Source organism: Hylobates moloch, unplaced genomic scaffold (genome assembly GCF_009828535.3).
Source record: "Hylobates moloch isolate HMO894 unplaced genomic scaffold, HMol_V3 SCAFFOLD_4, whole genome shotgun sequence".
NCBI classification, from domain to species: Eukaryota; Metazoa; Chordata; class Mammalia; order Primates; family Hylobatidae; genus Hylobates; species Hylobates moloch.
In genome coordinates, this window is record NW_026652279.1 from 28,599,098 (window position 1) to 28,617,443 (window position 18,346).

An 18,346-nucleotide genomic window follows, 5' to 3' on the forward strand; every position below is an offset into this window, starting at 1 on the left:
TCTTTATTCTGCCCGCCCATCTTCTGCCCCTCCCCCAGCCAGCTGGTGTCTGCAGAAATTAGAAGGAAGGTACGTGCCTGACACAGAGTTGCCTGAAATCGTATATCTTTACCCCCTTTCAGGATCATCTTTCTTTCATCCGGCCCAAGAATGGCACCTTCCCCGCCCATCAGGCCACCTGCACTCAGGAGTCGGCTGCCTGTCCTGAAATAGATCTCTACCAGCTCTCAAGCAGAACAATTCCTTGCATTCACACTTGAATGTATATTTTATGTTATTACCTCTTATTTGTCTTTTTGTAAGTTTGTCCCTGCCCCAGTTAAAAAAAAAAAAAAAATCTGAGTTACTGCTACTGAACCAAAGGGCCTCATTTGAGGTCTTCTTTCTCCCCACCCCCTCCTCCATCCCAGTGATACAGATGCTGCCTTGTCTGGTCAGGCCTTCAGGGAGGATGTCCTGACCCCCTCAACCCCCCATCTCCAAAGCTGTCCCCTCGCTCTTTGTGCAACTCTCCGCCCACATCCAGCACAGTAAGCAAGCTGTCAGCTGGGAGAGGCTCGCCTTGGAGGACTGTCCTTTCTTTACATCCTCTCCCCAGGTCTTCATGCTGCAAAACAGCACATTCTCAACATGAAACAAAAATGGATTCTGTTCTCTTTTTCACCTAGTGTTTTTGGCCATACTGTTCTTGGCAGTCAGACTTCCAGGCTTGGGGTAGAATCGATAGCTTAAAAGGTAAATGTTTACACTGGTCAGCAATGTGCCATTTGGCGCCTCGGTGGTGGATAATTTGCCACAGTCTGTGGCTTCACCGCCCAGTGGCCTTGAGTCTCCTTAACTTTCCAACTAGCCTACCTCCCGGAGGTCCCCCACGCCTGTCTCCCCTCCTTCAGCCAGCCCTGAGGGTTGGGCCCTTTCTCACTTCCTGAACCAAGTACTGGAAGTAGAAGAAACTGGTGTCAGTCTCCGAGTTCCACCCCTGGGTCAAGGGCTCCAGAGCTTGGTGCTGCAGCTTGGCCAAGGGAACCTGAAAACCAGGTCAGCAGCGATGTACATCCACTCTGAGCTTTGGTTCTGACATTGCACAGGATTAATGTTCCATCTCAGATTAACTCTGAAATCAAATGAGGTAATGTATTAGTACTTGTGCGTCTGGAATTGGTGGGTTCTTGGTCTCACTGACTTCAAGAATGAAGCCGAGGACCCTCGCGGGGAGTGTTAGTTCTTAAAGCGGCACGTCTGGAGTTGTTCGTTCCTCCTGGTGGGTTCGTGGTCTCGCTGGCTTCAGGAGTGAAGCTGCAGACCTTTGCAGTGAGTGTTACAGCTCATAAAGGCAGTGTGGACCCAAAGAGTGAGCAGTAGCAAGATTTATTGCAAAGAGCGAAAGAACAAAGCTTCTACAGCGTGGAAGGGGACCGAGTGGGTTGCCCCTGCTGGCTCTGGCAGACTGCTTTTATTCTCTTATCTGGCCCCACCCACATCTTGCTGATTGGTCCATTTTACAGAGAGCTGATTGGTCCGTTTTGACAGATGCTGATTGGTGCGTTTACAATCCCTGAGCTAGACACAAAAGTTCTCCAAGTCCCTACTAGATTAGCTAGACACAGAGTGTGGACACAAAGGTTCTCCAAGTCCCCACCAGAGTAGCTAGATAGAGTGTCGATTGGTGCATTTACAAACCCTGAGCTAGACACAGGGTGCTGATGGGTGTGTTTTCAAACCTTGAGCTAGATACAGAGTGCCGATTGGTGTATTTACAATCCTTTAGCTAGACATAAAGGTTCTCCACATCCCCACCAGAGTAGCTAGATACAGTGTCGATTGGTGCATTCATAAACCCTGAGCTAGACACAGGGTGCTGATTGGTGTGTTTACAAACCTTGAGCTAGATACAGAGTGCCGATTGGTGTATTTACAATCCCCTAGCTAGACATAAAGGTTCTCCAAGTCCCCACCAGACTCAGGAGCCCAGCTGGCTTCACCCAGTGGATCCCGCACTGGGGCCGCAGGTGGAGCTGCCTGCCACTCCCGTGCTGTGCACCCACACTCCTCAGCCCTTGGGTGGTTGATGGGACTGGGCACTGTGGAGCAGGGGGTGGCGATCGTCGGGGAGGCTTGGGCTGCACAGGAGCCCATGGGAGGGGGAGGGGGAGGCTCAGGCATGGTGGGCTGCAGGTCCGGAGTCTTGCCCCGCGGGGAGGCAGCTAAGGCCCGGCAAGAAATCGAGCGCAGCGCTGGTAGGCCGGCACTGCTGGGGGAGCCAGCACACCCTCCACAGCCGCTGGCCCGGGTGCTAAGCCCCTCATTGCCTAGGGCCGGCAGGGCTGGCCGGCAGCTCCGAGTGCGGGGCCCACCAAGCCCACGCCCACCCGGAACTCCAGCTGGCCCGCAAGCGCCGCGCAGCCCCAGTTCCCGCTCGCACCTCTCCCTCCACACCTCCCTGCAAGCTGCGGGAGCCGCTCCAACCTTGGCCAGCCCAGAAAGGGGCTCCCACAGTGCAGTGGTGGGCTGAAGGGCTCCTCAAGTGCCGCCAAAGTAGGAGCCCAGGCAGAGGAGGCGCCGAGAGTGAGCAGGGGCTGCGAGGGCTGCCAGCACGCTGTCACCCCTCACTTGGAGTGCTTTATGAAAGGTAGAGAGCATAACGACAGCAAGAATAAAAATCGTAGCTGCTGTCTTACAAACATCTACTGTATGCTAGGCACTGGGTTTATTTTATCTTTGTTTGAGGCAGGATCTTGCTGTGTCACCATTGTGCAGCCTTGATATCCTACGCTCAAGCAGTCCTCCCACCTCAGCCTCCCAAGTAGCTAGAAGAACTACAGCTACTCATGTGCCACCACGCCAAGCTATTTTTTTTTGTTTTTTTAGTAGAGACAAGGTCTCAGCCACTGTGTTTAGCAACACATGACTATCTCATCTAATCCTGATTAAGTACCCTTGAAAATATTAACACCCCTCTTTTATAGGTAAGGAAAGTCAGGCTCAAAAAGATGAAGTAAGTGGCCCAGGATGACAAACCCAAGTGAAGTGGTTGAGTCAAGATTTGAATCTGGCCAGTGTGACTTTTAGACCCATGTTCTCATCTACTAAGCAAACTGTTTTCCTTCCCATAATCAGGATTTGCAAGAGAAGCATAATTGACTTTTAAGATAGGCGTTTGCAATTCATTTTCTTGGAATACCCATCTGACCTTCCCTTTTCAGATCAGCAGGCAGTTTCCTGTGCTTAGGCCTCATTCCCCTCTGCAGAAGGAACTCTGGTGATTTTCCCACTGGGAGAGGGAGACATGAGATGTGGCTTCCTGTTCCAGGAAATACCGCCCAGTCTTTTTACCCACCCTCAGTCACCCCGTGCACTGACTATGTTAGACATAGTCAGTGCATGGTGCCAGCCAGCTCTATGGTGATTCTGCCGGGTAAGCCACTAGCTGTCGAGATGACCAAAGCTCAGAAAGTGCTTGCTGCATTTCTGTTTCTGTTGTTGACAGTGGCCTGATATGCATAGCATACTTAGATAGCTCCACTTTTCAGAGCCTCTGGCAGGTACAAATTAATCAATCCCCTGGCACAGCACAGTGCTAACCACAAGGAGAAAAGAAAGAGAAGTATGTTCCACGCAGGAGAAACTGCCAAGTGCATCTGGTCTAGGTTTTTTTTTTGGTTTTTGGAGACAGAGTCTCGCTCTGTCGCCCAGGCTGGAGTGCAGTGGCACAATCTCAGCTCACTGCAACCTCCACCTCCCAGGTTCAAGTGATTCTCCTGCCTCAGCTTCCTGAGTAGCTGGGATTACAGGTGCGCACCACCACACCCAACTAGATTTTGTGTTTTTAGTAGAGACAGGGTTTCACCATGTTGGTCAGGCTAGTCTCGAACTCCTGACCTCATGATCTGCCCGCCTCAGCCTCCCAAAGTGCTGGGATTACAGGTATGAGCCACAGCGCCTGGCCTAGGTTTTAAAATGCTTCGTTCCTGAGATCTGATAGAAGTTTAATTTTAGTTTTAATTCAAGAAAAGGGACACTATAACTCTTGCCACGTTTCAGTGTGTTCATGTCTCAGCTGAGAGGTGGTGCAGGCGTTTCTACTCACTGTCTCTTGCACGCACGCACACGTGTGTGTGTGTATGTATGTATACATTTTTGAGACAGAGTCTCGCTCTGTTGCCCAGGCTGGAGTGCAGTGGCATGATCTTGCCTCACTGCAACCTCCACCTCCCCAGTTCAAGCGATTGTCCTGCCTCAGCCACCTGAGTAGCTGGGATTACAGGCCTGTGCCACCACACCCAGCAAATTTTTGTATTTGTAGTAGAGACGGGGTCTTGCCGTGTTGTCCAGGCTGGTCTTGAACTCCTGATTACGGGTGGGATTACAGGCAGGAACCACCGCTCCCAGCCTCAAGTGTACATTGATGAGACATTGTCCCAGGGGTAATGACAGAATTGAAAATGGTGACATGGGGCAGTGGGCTGCATGGCCACATGTATACATTAAGCCTTATAGAACTGTTCTCTCTGTCTCTGATACACATACACATCAGTTTTATCAAATGTGAATTTTTAAAATATTTTCTTTAAGTAAGATGGGCCCTTTTCCTCAAAGAGTATAAGTATGGTTTAATGGGGGATAAGACAATGAATTCTCTTGCTGGGCTAAAGACAGTCTAAACCACAAGAGAAGTTGAAAAAAGCAGTGCTGTGGGGCTTGAAGCCAGCATGAGATACTGCTGACCACGGGAAGTCTCAGCCTTGATGGTTAGGTAGTGTGTGCTCAAGATCAGGAAGTGTGTGGAAGGGCCAGGTAGAGGCATGGGGGAGGACATACGTTTTGGGAACAGCTCACATTCCTTTTGTTCTTTTTTTTTTTTTTTTTTAAACATAGGACATAGTTCCTAAGCTGATGTTTGTTGAGCACCAACTCTACCAATTTTTATGTTAGTTTCTGGGGACACTGAGATGGAAAAAATGCATCCCCAACTCATCAGGGAAGATATACAGATGGCAAATAAACACATGAAAAGATGTTCCACATCATATGCCCATTCAAATGACTAGATACCACTAAACACCTACTAGAATGGCCAAAATCCAAAACACTGACAACACCAAATGGTGGTGAGAATGTGGAGCAACAGAAACTCTCATTCATTGCTGGTGGGAATGCAAAATGGCACAGCCACTTAAAACTAAACACACTTTTACCATATGATCCAGCAATTGCACTCCTTGAGATTTACCCAAATTAGCTGATAATAGGTCCACACAAAAACCTGCACTTGATGGCTATAGCAGCTTTATTCATAATTGCCAAAACTTGGAAGCAACCAAGATATCCTTCAGTAGGTGAATGGAGAAATAAACTGTGGTCCATCCAGACAATGAAATATTCCATAATAAAAATAAATAAGCTATCAAGCCATTAAAGACATGGAGAAAGTTTAAATGCGTATTACTAACTGAGGCTGGGCACAGTGGCTCACGCCTGTAATCATAACACTTTGGGAGGCTGAGGCGGGTGGATCACTTGAGGTCAGGAATTCGACACCACCCTGGCCAACATGGCGAAACCCTGTCTATACTAAAAATCCACAAATTAGCCGGGTATGGTGGCACATGCCTGTAGTCCCAGCTACTCGGGAGGCTGAGGCAGGAGAATCACTTGAACCTGGGAGGTAGAGGTTTCAGTGAGCTAACCACACTCTAGCCTGGGCGACAGAGCAAGACCCTGTCTCAAAAACAAACATATTACTAAGTGAAAGAAGCCAATCTGAAAAAGGCAGCATACTGAGTAATTCCAACTGTATGACATTCTAGAAAAGGCAAAATTATGGAGGCAAAAATTAATTGGGCATGGTAGCACATGCTTGTAATCCCAGCTTCTGGGGAGGCTGAGGCAGGAGAATCGCTTGAATCCAGGAGATGGAGGTTGCAGTGAGTCGAGATTGCACCACTGCACTCCAGCCTGGGTGACAGAGCCAGACTCCACCTCAAAAAAAAAGAAAAAAAAAACAATGGTGGAGACACTAAGATCACTGGTTGAGGTTAAGGGAGAGAAGGGGATGAATAGGTAATGCACAGAGGATTTTTGAGGCAGTGAATTAAAAGAAAACTCGATCCCTGTCCTTACGGATCTCTGGTCTAGTTGGAGTCAGCAGACACACAGAGGCCTGCTGAGATGGACGACACCCAGATTCTTCCTCTGTACCCAGAAGAAGCCAGAGGAGGGTACTGCCTGGCCCTGGGAGGCTTCACTAGAGGTTTTCGAGAGGAAGATGCACGTCTAAAGTGTGACGGGAAAGGGCCAGAAAGAGAATGAGGGAAGAACATTCTAAGCCACAGAAATAACACGTGGAAGAGAGCAGAGATGAGAGGAGAAACCATCTGTGACTTAGGTAGCTCAGCAGAGCTGGAGAGAGTCGGGCAATTGAGTTGAAGCACAGGCCAGGGCTGGGCCATGCAAAGCTTTGCCAGCTATACAAGGGTACCGCATGCCGTGGGGAGAACCAGAGTGTTTTTAGCAGGGTGGTGTGATCAGATTCCTATTTCAGAAAGATGGGCACAGTGTGAAGGACGGATTAGGGGTGATCAGGCTGGCTCAAGGAGTCCCGGTCAGAGAGGGCAGGCTAGAAAGAAGTAGACAATTGAATGGATGTTGAAAAGATAGCATGTACAGGCTCTGGTGATTGGTTGGATGGTGAGTGGGAGAGAGGGAGGGGACCAAGGTGCTTCCCTTGGGTCTAGTTTAGATGGGTTGAGGGCGGGGCAGTCAGAGAAAGACTAGTTGTAGAGAGAGGGAGCAGGAAAAGGGAAATAGAGCTAGAAGGTTGATTAGAACCATGCTGTGAGGATACTGAATGCCAAGGTCAAGACTGTATTGAAAAACCTGAGACGAGACTGGGCACAGTGGCTCACGCCTATAATCCCAGGACTTTGGGAGGCCAAGGCGGGTGGATCACAAGGTCAAGAGATGGAGACCAGCTTGGCCAACAATGGTGAAACCCTGTCTCTACTAAAAATACAAAAATTAGCTGGGCGTGGTGGCATGCGTCTATAGTCCCAGCTACTTGGGAGGCTGAGGCAGGAGAATCGCTTGAACACGGGAGATGGAGGTTGCAGTGACCTGAGATCGTGCTACTGTACTCCAGCCTGTCGACAGAGCGAGACTCCCTCTCAAAAAAAAAAAAAGAAAAAGAAAAAAGAAAAACCTGGGACAAAACAATCCTAGTGCAGATCACTCTTTGTTACTCTGTTTCTTTGCTGCATCAGACTTTGACCAGAACCTGAGATAGAGATGGACATCTGGGAGTTGTTGGATTCTAGAATAAATGTTTGACAGCCTTTCCCAGAGTGGCCCGTACCCAAATTGATAATCAGGATTGTGGAAGCATAGGGAAACACTTGATAGGAGCTGAAAAGCAGTGTAATTTTAAGAGATTACCTTTCACTGAATTTTAGCAATTATTTCTGAAAGTATTGAATTCAACTGGTAAAATAAACAATCTTAATCTCTTATGACCCCAAGTTTCTCAGCTGGTAAATGAAGGAAAAAGACCTGTTGATCTCAGAATTCTCTTGCAGCTCTGCAATTCTAGTGTAATAAAAATTTTCATCAAGATTGAAAAAAAACCTTATATAAGTAAATATAAAGTCCAGTGCTATTTTTCATTGATCTTCAAACATTTTTTTCCCCAAATTTTAAATCTGAAACACCAACTTGCCAAATTTCCCAGAGTGCAAACCCCCTGACCAGTGAGCTGTTATTATTTGAAAATATTGTGGCCTCTAAAGTTTACTTTATCTTTAAAAAATGTTTTTTTTAACCAGCAAAAGAAATAAAGTTCCATGTTTATACCAATGAGTTTCCTGAAACTAAGAAAATCTAACCATTATATTGTTTCATGTAAGGAACTTGGGTACTATTATAATCCCCATTTTAATGATGAGGAAATAAATAGGCAAAGGTAATTATTTCAGACTCTGTTTCCTTGACGCAGTATTTCTGGATGGTGAATCTTACTCAGATTTTGTTTTGATGCTATTCTTGGGATTGACTTGAGAAGCACCAGCGGCTGACTCTTTCTTTCTCAGTGCAGAGGGGTAAATTGGGAACAAGCTGTCTTGCTTTCATCATATTATTTGCTGTCATCATGAAAGGCAGGCAGTGAGAGGAGTTTTTTTGTTTTTTTTGGTTGTTTGTTTGTTTGTTTGTTTGTTTTTTTGAGAAGGAGTCTCTGTTGCCCAGGCTGGAGTGCAGTGGCACGATCTCGGCTCACTGCAAGTTCCCCCTCCCGGGTTCACGCCATTCTCCTGCCTCAGCCTCCCAAGTAGCTGGGACCACAGGCACCCGCCACCATGCCCAGCTAATTTTTTTTTGCATTTTTAGTAGAGACGGGGTTTCACAGTGTTAGCCAGGATGGTCTCGATCTCCTGACCTTGTGATCTGCCCGCCTCGGCCTCCCAAAGTGCTGGGATTACAGGTGTGAGCCACCATGCCCGGTCGAGAGGAGTTTTTATACTACCTTAAGCATCTTTTGTTTCAAACCAAATCATCTTCACTTTCTCCTTCCCCTCCCCACTTGCAGATAATGACAGATTTTTTGGCATCTTATGGAAATAGCTTTGGGGCCGCCTTCATACAGCTCAAGGCTGTGCTGATGTTGCAGGAGTGAGGGAAGGAGAGATCCCGTCCCATCCCCCAGGTGGCAGCTGTGTGCTTGAGACTTTTGCACATGAATTTGTTTAATTTTCACCAAGGTCTTGTGAGACAAGGAAACAGGCTCAGAGAATGTCAGTAAACCTACCCAGAGTCACACAGCTAAAAGATGGCAGAGCCAGGATTCGAACCCACTTAGGCAGACCCCAACTCAAGCTCCACACCTCGATATGCTCCTCTACCATGAGTGGGCAAGCCCTGGTTTATTAAAACTTCTCCAGCAGTGTTCAAGTAGAGAACTCAAATGTCCGAAAGGCCATTCTCTTCCATTAGTTTATTCACTCAGTAAACAAGTGGAGCTGATACATCTACTTCCCTCCTATTTGGAGGGATATTTTGAGGATTAAAGAGCTATAATTCCGCTTATAGCTCAGCAGTGAGTGTGTGCTAACCAGTAGCTATTATGGCTACTGATGGTGGCTGCCATGCCAGGCACCATACCAGATGGGCTGGGGACATGGGGATGAGGAAGATGCCGTGCTGGCCCTGGAGGAACACACACACAGGCAGCAGAGGAAATGGCCCCACAGCAAACAACAAGTGTGGGTGAAGGCAGGGCCTCAGCACACACATTCTACACTTCTGAGCTCGCCCTGTACCTCACAGCAGCCATTATGGCCACCTCACAAGCTTGGTCTCACAGTCCTCATTCTGTGGGTCTGGGCCTTGGCTTGTCAGTAACCAGCCATGTCTTTGGGAAGTGATTTTTTCCTTCGTTATGTCAGCATTTAATAATAATAAAGAAAAAGTCAGCATTTAGTAGGAGCCGCCCCACACCTCACCCGCTAGCATTCTTCCCTGAGAAGTAGGCATAGTTGGTTGTGAGTCTTCTCCATGGGGCCAACATTCTGCAAACAAGTGAGCATTTCCTTTTGCTTAAGGCTGCCTGTTAGCATCAGGGGAGTAGCAGTTGCTCCAGGCCCCACGCAGGAGCTTGAGAGGGAGAATAGCAGAGTGGACAGCTGTAGACCGTTGAGTTCCCAGTTTCCCCTTCCATGGCATGGGGATCATGGTAAAAATGCCTGTCTTGTAGCAATGCTGAGACGTAGTTCCAACAGATGACAGATCATGAGATAATACGTGTGTAGCATTTCAGATCAGTAGAGCCCTAGGCAGACACTGGTTGCCATAGGCAGTCATGAGTTGAGAAGGCCAGTGCCACGGGAGCACAGGGGCCTAAGAACGCTGGCCATATGTGCTGGATGCCGACAAAGACCAGGGGAAAGCAGAGTGTGACTGGGACCGGCACAGGAAAGGGTGGCTAAGAGTCACAGAGGGTGACCTCACCTGGACTCATAAACCCAAAGATGAGGGATATGTGGTGATGGAGAAAAAGAGGTGACGTCCTAGGTTGGGGAAAAGGTGCATCGCACGGCAGGGCAGGGGGAAGGAGTGAGCCAAGCCAGGGAGCTCCCCCTGGTCTGCTGCCAGGGCTGCCGTGGGAGCAGCATGGCCCGGCCAGCCCAGGTAGGGGTTTTTTTTTTTTTTTTTTTTAAGGACAGAGTCTTGCTTTGTCACCCAGGCTGCAGTGTAGTGGCACGATACTGGCTCACTGCAAGTTCCGCCTCCTGGGTTCATGCCATTCTCCTGCCTCAGCCTCCCGAGTAGCTGGGACTACAGGCGCCTGCCACCACGCCCAGCTAATTTTTTGTATTTTTAGTAGAGACGGGGTTTCACCATGTTAGCCAGGATGGTCTCGACCTCCCGACCTTGTGATCCTCCTGCCTCAGCCTCCCAAAGTGCTGGGATTACAGGCATGAGCCACCACGCCTGGCCCCAGCCCAGGAAGTTTTGTGGGGAATTTTCCTGACATGGAATGACTCTAGACTGCCGCTGCTGCCGACAACAATAACAAAGTAGATAAAGCCTACTGGTATTGCACTCAACTCTTTATGCCGTTGGTCCTCACTGCAGTCCTGACGTAGCTACCGTTGTTATCTGCATTTTGCAGAAAGGGACACTAAGGGCCATAGAGTGTTAAGGGACTTGCCCCTAGGTCATCAGCTAATAAGTGACCAAGCCAGGGTTCTGTTTCAGATCTGTCTATCCCCAGAACTCAGGCCTTTAACCCAAGCATTACAAGGTTATTCTTTTTTGAGACAGAGTCCCCAGGCTGGATCAAGGCCGACTCGCAGGCCCCCGGTTCACCCATTCTTCTTGGGACTACAGGCGCCCACCACCTCGCCCGGCTAATTTTTTGTATTTTTAGTAGAGACGGGGTTTCACTGTGTTAGCCAGGATGGTCTCGATCTCCTGACCTCGTGATCCGCCCGCCTCAGCCTCCCAAAGTGCTGGGATTACAGGCATGAGCCACCGCGCCCGGCCTTACAAGGTTATTCTTGGGAGGAGAACTATATGCCTTCCAAGTGCATTCACCTCCTTTCAGCTAGCTGTGCCCTACTTGGGAACAGCCCTGTGGAAGAGGTAAGTCACCACGCAGAGGCTGGCAGATCATGTTGATGGCGTATCAGGGAACCCTGACACCCTGAAGCTGGGAGAGTAATGTATTTTTAGAACTTCCCACCTTTTGTGCCTCCACTTCTTTCTCCTAACTATAGGTGGGTTTACAGTAATTTGGAGATAATTCTGGGCTTGCTAGGGACACTGGGGAATTCCGGAATAAGCTCATGATTTATTAATGAGATGATCGAATGAGCCTCATACTGTTCACAGTTCTGCAGGTCGGCTGAGTTAGTCACCAGGACTTAGGCAAGGCCACTGAGACACTCCTGTAAGAAGCTGGACAGAGCTGGGAGGGGCTTGAACCAGAAGGAGTCATGCCCCAAGGCAGCAGACATAATTATTCATAGAATTTAGACTAAAATTCTAGAGATCATTTATACCAAAATGGTCTACCCAAAGCTTTCAGTGGGCAATTTCATATGACTGAACAATAAATTCAAGTAAACCATAACCTTCAGAATCGCCTGTCAAATGCCCACCCCAGGCCTAGACTGCTTTGAGCTTGTGGTGCAGACTGTGAACATGCACGCTATTTTGATTTAGTGTCTGAAGGCTCCCTTTCACAAATTAGTAGACAGCTCTGCATCTAGAACCAAACGTATCTGAGGTCAGGTCCCAGCCCACCACCTACCAGCCGCGTGACCTCAAGCCACTTGCTTTTCCTCTCTCAGCCCTGTGTTCTCATCTGTAAAATGGACACAATGATACCTTTTAGGGCTTTTCAGAGGTGCTGATGAAATAGCCTGTACTTTATAAAGTATGTTGTAAATGTTGCTGACATAATTTTGCGTCCTGTAGGAAATGCTTCCTTGGGTGCTTGTATTATAGCCCAACCCAAGTCATTCCTGAGAACATCCCCAGGTTGTAAGGATTAGTCAGAAGTCACGACGACTGTTCTATATAAATGTTTGGCCTATTAACTAAAATTAGTACCTTTCCATTTCTTCTCTTTCTTGGGCGGGGCAGCGGGGGAGTGCAGGGGAAGGGAAGTAGGGAACGTTCAATTGTGTTTTAAGTAATCCTCGTAAAATTCTTAGCCAAAGATGATATTGCCCTCCACCTTGGTGACCCACCGCATACGGGGTACATCTATCTGACCTGGCTCTAGACCTAGACAGAAGAAACAGGCAGGATTATTGTTAACTTTTACCACATGTATGACTTGTTCCCGGACAACCCATTCTTCCTTTAGGCAGAGGTGATGTGCACTGAAGTGTTAGATTTAGAGTGATGGAGAAGTCTGTGCTGCCATTCCTCAGGGAGTCCTAAACGTTGATTTGCCTTTGGGAGGGCTGGGCTTCACGAAAACCTGATTTACGGTGTTGCTCTGGGCCTGATTTCCTTTGCACACTCTGGAGGAAGTGCTCTGGTGATGTTGGCACTGAGCAAGCAACAAAGGTTTTAAAATGTCGGCCCGGGAAACAAAACTGTACCTTGTGATGTTAGAATAATTATACCACACTTGATCTCTGATTACGGCCAAAACAGCAGTTGCTAAATCCAGCTAACATGGAAAAACTAGAAAAAGTGAGGGGAAATCAGCCAAATGCTTAGCAAGGGATGGGGAAAGCGGACCTGGAATGGACACAGAATCTTCTGTTTCCACTTGTCTGGTAATAACTGCATCACTTCATGGTCCCCAGCCCCAGCCCCCAGCCCCCACCCCTTCTTTTCTAGAGCCATTGCGCTCTGCATGTTGACACTAGCTGTGGGAACTCTGTGATTTAAAGTTGAGTTGAAAGAACTGCTTTTATCATTTCAAGTATGCAGCCCCAGGCCAAAACAGGCAAAACAATTTTTTAAAGTCTCAGTTCAAAAGCAGCTTGAAATATTCTCTGTTCTATCAAAAGGAACCCCAAATCTCTCCACTGTTCTGTGGGCCCCCTTCCTCTGATTGTCTACCTGGCAGGCTAGCTGTGCTGTGGCTTAGTTAAGCTGAAGTTGAAACACAGACGAAGGAAGGCATTGCTTTCCAGCCACAATGGAGAAGCCCATTCCCACTCTTGTCCCCACTGGGAAACTGGGTTAGAGTTCTGAGAAGTGGGATTTGGGGTTTCCCTTCAACTGTGAAATATTACAGAAATACACAAGTTCTATACAAAATGGTGACAGCTGCTACATATTTCTCAGAAAAGCAGAGTTCTAATAAAGAATGTGTAGTCTGTTTTTTATGCTTTAATAAATACCAAGCACAGTGACTCACACCTATAATCCCAGCACCTTGAGAGGCCTAGGCAGGAGGATCACTTGAGTCCGGGAGTTCGAGACCAGCCTGGACATCATGGCGAAACCCCATCTCTCCTAAAAATAAAAATAATAATAATTAGTCGAGAATGGTATTGCATTAGTCGAGAATGGTAGTACATATCTGTAGTCCCAGCAACTCGGGAGGCTGAGGTGGGAGGACCAGTTGAGCCCACCAGTTGGAGGCTGCAGTGAATTATGATCATGCCACTGCACTCTAGCCTGGGTAACAGAGCAAAACCCTGTCACTTTAAAAAAATTGGAAAAAACAAAACAAACAGGCATTCTGAGTCGATAGCAGATCCCCACTGTCCTGTCATCCTCCAGGTGAGGTTCTATGTCTTACAGATTAAGAACATGACCCTAAATCAGCAGCAGATGTTTAGAATAACACAGAAACAAACCTCATATATTCTGTGTTTTTTCTAGCTGCTTCAGAATTTGCTATGAAATTTAAGGGTATTTATTTATTTATTTATTTATTTTTGAGACTGGCTCTGTCACCCAGGCTGGAGCGCAGTGGCACGATCTCAGCCCACTGCAACCTCCAGCTTCTGGGCTCAAGTGATTCTCCTGCCTCAGCCTCAGCTGGGACTACAGGCGTGCACTACCACACTCAGCTAATTTTTGTATTTTTAGTAGAGATGTGGTTTTGCCATGTTGGCCAGGGTTGTCTCCGACTCCTGACCTCAGGTGATCTACCCGCTTTGACCTCCCAAAGTGCTAGGATTATAGGTATGAGCCATTGCACCCAGCTAGTGAAAGAAGAAATTATTTATTTATTTAACTATTCCTTGAAAAGAAGAAACAAAATGTCCCCTCTTTAGCCTGAATGATTAACTTTACTCATAAGAGGTTCACAGTAAGACATGTGATGTTATATATTTTTTTACTCCTTTGCCCTTATGTGTGACAGATTTGTTTGTTGATTAACGCCTTTTATGCAGCCAACATTAATATCTAGTTATAGCCTTTTTTTTTTTTTTTTTTTTGAAACGGAGTCTCGCTGTGTTGCCCAGGTTGGAGTGCAGTGGCATGATCTCGGCTCACTGCAAGCTCCACCTCCCGAGTTCACGCCATTCTCCTGCCTCAGCCTCCTGAGTAGCTGGGACTACAGGTGCCCGCCACCACACCCGGCTAATTTTTTGTATTTTTAGTAGAGACAGGATTTCACTGTGTTAGCCAGGATGGTCTCGATCTCCTGACCTTGTGATCTGCCCGCCTCGGCCTCCCAAAGTGCTGGGATTACAGGCGTGAGCCACTGCACCTCACCAGTTATAGCCATTTTAAAATCAAAAGACCACTAGCAGCTGCTGAAAAGTTCTGCCACCTTTAATTCCTCATGTGTAGAGACTCTACCTCTCTCACAGGATTATTTTGAGAATTTAAAATGTTATTGTGATAGTTGACTAGACTTGGTAAACTGTTCAATGCTGTGCTGATGTAAATGTGATAACTGCTGCTCTGTTTCCCAAATTCACAGGCAGAATATGAGATTCTGTAATCTAGAATCATAATCTTCATCAAGGGCTAGGCACCATGGTTCATGCCTGTAATCCCAGCACTTTGGGAAGCTGAGGTGGTCAGATCGCTTGAGCTCAGGAGTTGAAGACTAGCCTGGGCAACATGGCGAGACCCCATCTCTACAAAAAATACAAAAATTAGCCGGGCATAGTGGCACATGCCTGTAATCCCAGCTACTCAGGTGGCTGAGGCAAGAGAGTCGCTTGAGCCCAGGGAGGCCCAGGCTTTAGTGAGCCATGATCACTCCACTGCACTCCAGCCTAGGTGGCAGAGTGAGACTCAAGTCTCAAAAACAGCCACAAAAAAAACCCCAGACAATAAGAAACATAGTCTTCATCAAGAACTCTTACCATAATAGAATTTTGACGATTTTTTAAGATGCCAACTTATAAGCAATAGGATTATTAGCAATGTCCCTGATTCTACTGTATTTTTTCAAAGTGGTTATTATTGGTGTATAGCAAAACTTGATTTTTATATGTTGATTATATATCCACCAGCATTGTTGACCTATCTTGTTAGTTGCAACAGTTTGAAAATTCCTTCAGATCTTCCACGTAGACAGTGATAGCTTTTGCAAATAACAATAGTTTATACTCTTGTTGTCTGTGTACCTCATTTCTTTTTCTTGTTTTACTGCATTCACTAAGGCTACAAAATAATGTTGAAAGGAACTGCTTATGGAAGATTCCTTAAATTGTTCCTGACTTTGTTAAGAATGAATCTAAAGTTTTACCATTTACCATCATGTTTGCTGTAGATTTTATTAAGGAAGTTCCCTTTTGTTACTGATTTTCTGTTCTATTAAAATTGTGAGTGAAGGTAAAAAACTTTTTCTGCATCTTTTGAGATGTTTAATTTTTTGTCCTTTTATAAAAACTACTAGTGTGGTATATTAAATTAATATATATATATTCATTTTTTTGAGGTGGAATCTCGCTCTGTTGTCCAGGCTGGAGTACAGTGGCGTGCTCTCGGCTCACTGCAACCTCTGCTTCCCAGGTTTGAGCGGTTCTCCTGCCTTAGCCTCCTGAATAGCTGGGATTGCAAGCATATGCCACCACACCCAGCTAATTTTTGTATTTTTAGTGGAGACGGGGTTTCGCCATGTTGGCCAGGTTGAACTCCTGACCTCCAGTGATCCACTCACCTCGGCCTCCCAAAGTGCTGGGATTACAGGCATGAGCCACCACGCCTGGCCTTTTTTTCTTATATTGAAACATCCTTGTCTTCCTGAGATAATGTCATTCTCTTCTACCTGTCCCTGGGTAACTGTTTAATACCATAGTTAAGAATTTGTATTCCTGGGAACTCATGGGATATGATCAGTGGCACTGAACTATTTTTCATGCTATATAAACACCTCAATTATCAGTGTTATCAGGATTGCATGGGAAGGAACACAGAGATCTGTGGTCATAGGCATGACAGTTACAATGTATGCCCCACAATCATATAGAAGGGAAACATATCAAAGTTTGAGAAAATTCTATCCTAGAAAGGATTTTAACTGCTTTAAGATTTGCCTGTAACAAATGTGTTACAGTTTAAAGAGGCTGAGTAATACTCTTAGTTTTAATTAAAAAAACTCACAAGTTACAGTTATATAAGGCCTTTCAGATGTCTTTTCTATTTCAGATGTTGTAACAGGCAACATAGGTAAGATTTTATTCCAAAGAAGGGATTTTCATTTCCTTGTTTGTGACTACACACACAGTAATTTATCGCCCGTGTCCATGCAGAAATGCAGGAGTGGGCTGATTTGTGATGCATCCTGTAGTCCTGCCTGTCCTCTTGAATCATTAAATCTTCCCTGCTTTGCCTGTTACTTGAAGATCACCCGTGTGTGTCCCTTCTGCTTCAGTTGTGGGCCTTCTGTCACCTTCTCATGTTGGGGACCAACATGAGAAGTAAATGAACACCTTAATGAAGTAAAGTTCTGTTTACTCTTCTGGTTTGAAAGGTAACCATTTCACAGGGCAAGGTTTTCTGTACCGAATCTTCTTTAGAGCCCGCAACAATATTGACTTTATTCAACAAAGACATCTTGAGCTGCCGTTATTAAATCAGCAAGGAGCACCCCCTGCTTATGTGCCCAGGTTAATGGAAGTCATAATGGCACATACCTTAAAAAACATAGCTATCCTACCTTCAGAGGAATCGCAGTCAGTCACTTACAGTCACCAATATCCAGGAAGTCAGATGGTCACGTACCTCCTGTGTGTCGGCCATCATCAGAGACCTTGAGAAGCCTACAGAGGAAAATGCTTACCTCTGATATCACAGTCTGACATAGGGCTCTATGTCCTACCAGAGGACACAATACAAAATGCATATAGAAAGTTAAAACAGTTCGGGGGCAGTGGCTCATGCCTGTAATCCCAGCACTTTGGGAGGCTGAGGCGGGAAGATCCACAAGGTCAGGAGTTCAGACACTAGCCTGGCCAATATGGTGAAACCCCATCTCTACTAAAAATACAAAAATTAGCTGGGCATGGTGGCGGGCACCTGTAGTCCCAGCTACTCAGGAGGCTGAGGTGGGAGAATCACTTGAACCCGGGAGGCGGAGGTTGCAGTGAGCCGAGATGGTGCCATTGCACTCCAGCATAGGCGACAAAGCCAGACTCCATCTCAAAAAAAAAAAAAAAAAAAAGTTAAAACAACATTACAAGAATAAAATCACAATTCAGGGACACAGCAGAAGATAAATCATAAGTAAGATGTTGGACTCATGACTGCATATCCAGTCAGACTGTCAGCTGGGGGGAGAGAGGTGGGGAGAGGCTTTCTGCAGAATGGATGGGAACTGCAAAGGTGGGCCTGGAGAACATTTCAGGTAGAAGAAATACCATATGGAAGGCACTGTGGAAAACGGAGCGGTACATTCAGGTGACAGTGGAAACTACTCGTGTAGGTGGACGGGAGGGGGATGGGGCAAGGAAGGCCTGGGAGTGAAGAGGCTGAGGCTGACATCCTGGGGCACCTCCAAAGCCAGCCAGAGTCAGGAGTTGGGGGTTTGCTTTGTTTTTTAAGACTTAACAAATAAATATTTAAAGATAATATATAGCCCTCTTTGAAAGTAATGAAGATCATTGATGGGAGGAAAGATCCAATAACATTTAGGAACCGCAACACAAGAGAAGCTGCTTACTATGCCCCTTCTACCACAAGCAGCACAGCCTATAGATGACATTGATTTTATGTTCCCAGATACGTGGCTTCAAACAACAGAGAATTGTTTTAAGTCTTAGTCATATGGATGGAGGGCCTTCTTCAAAATCAGGAATTAGAAATACAGCAGTTTGTCCTGTTGGCCTTGGGCTGGTAGTCAGATGAGGTCAAGGGCTTGTTTTCATGAGGGAGACTTGTAAATACTTGAAAGTATACGATGTTATCAGCAACATGAAGT

At 46.5% G+C, this 18,346-nt stretch overlaps 1 protein-coding gene across 2 annotated transcripts in view; it reads left to right on the top strand.

Annotated features, from left to right (window-relative positions):
• Nucleotides 1–18,346, top strand: part of ATG7 (autophagy related 7) — a 279,143-nt gene that overhangs the window by 234,739 nt on the left and 26,058 nt on the right. The window contains exon 19 of one of the 2 annotated variants that reach the window (XM_032149726.2): nucleotides 123–508. The exons of the other annotated variant lie outside the window; for it this stretch is intronic. Within the exon in view, the coding sequence (XP_032005617.1) occupies nucleotides 123–260 (138 nt within the window). The 3' untranslated portion in view covers nucleotides 261–508. Of the gene's footprint in view, nucleotides 1–122; nucleotides 509–18,346 lie in introns of those variants that run through there. 2 annotated transcript variants of the gene reach the window in all.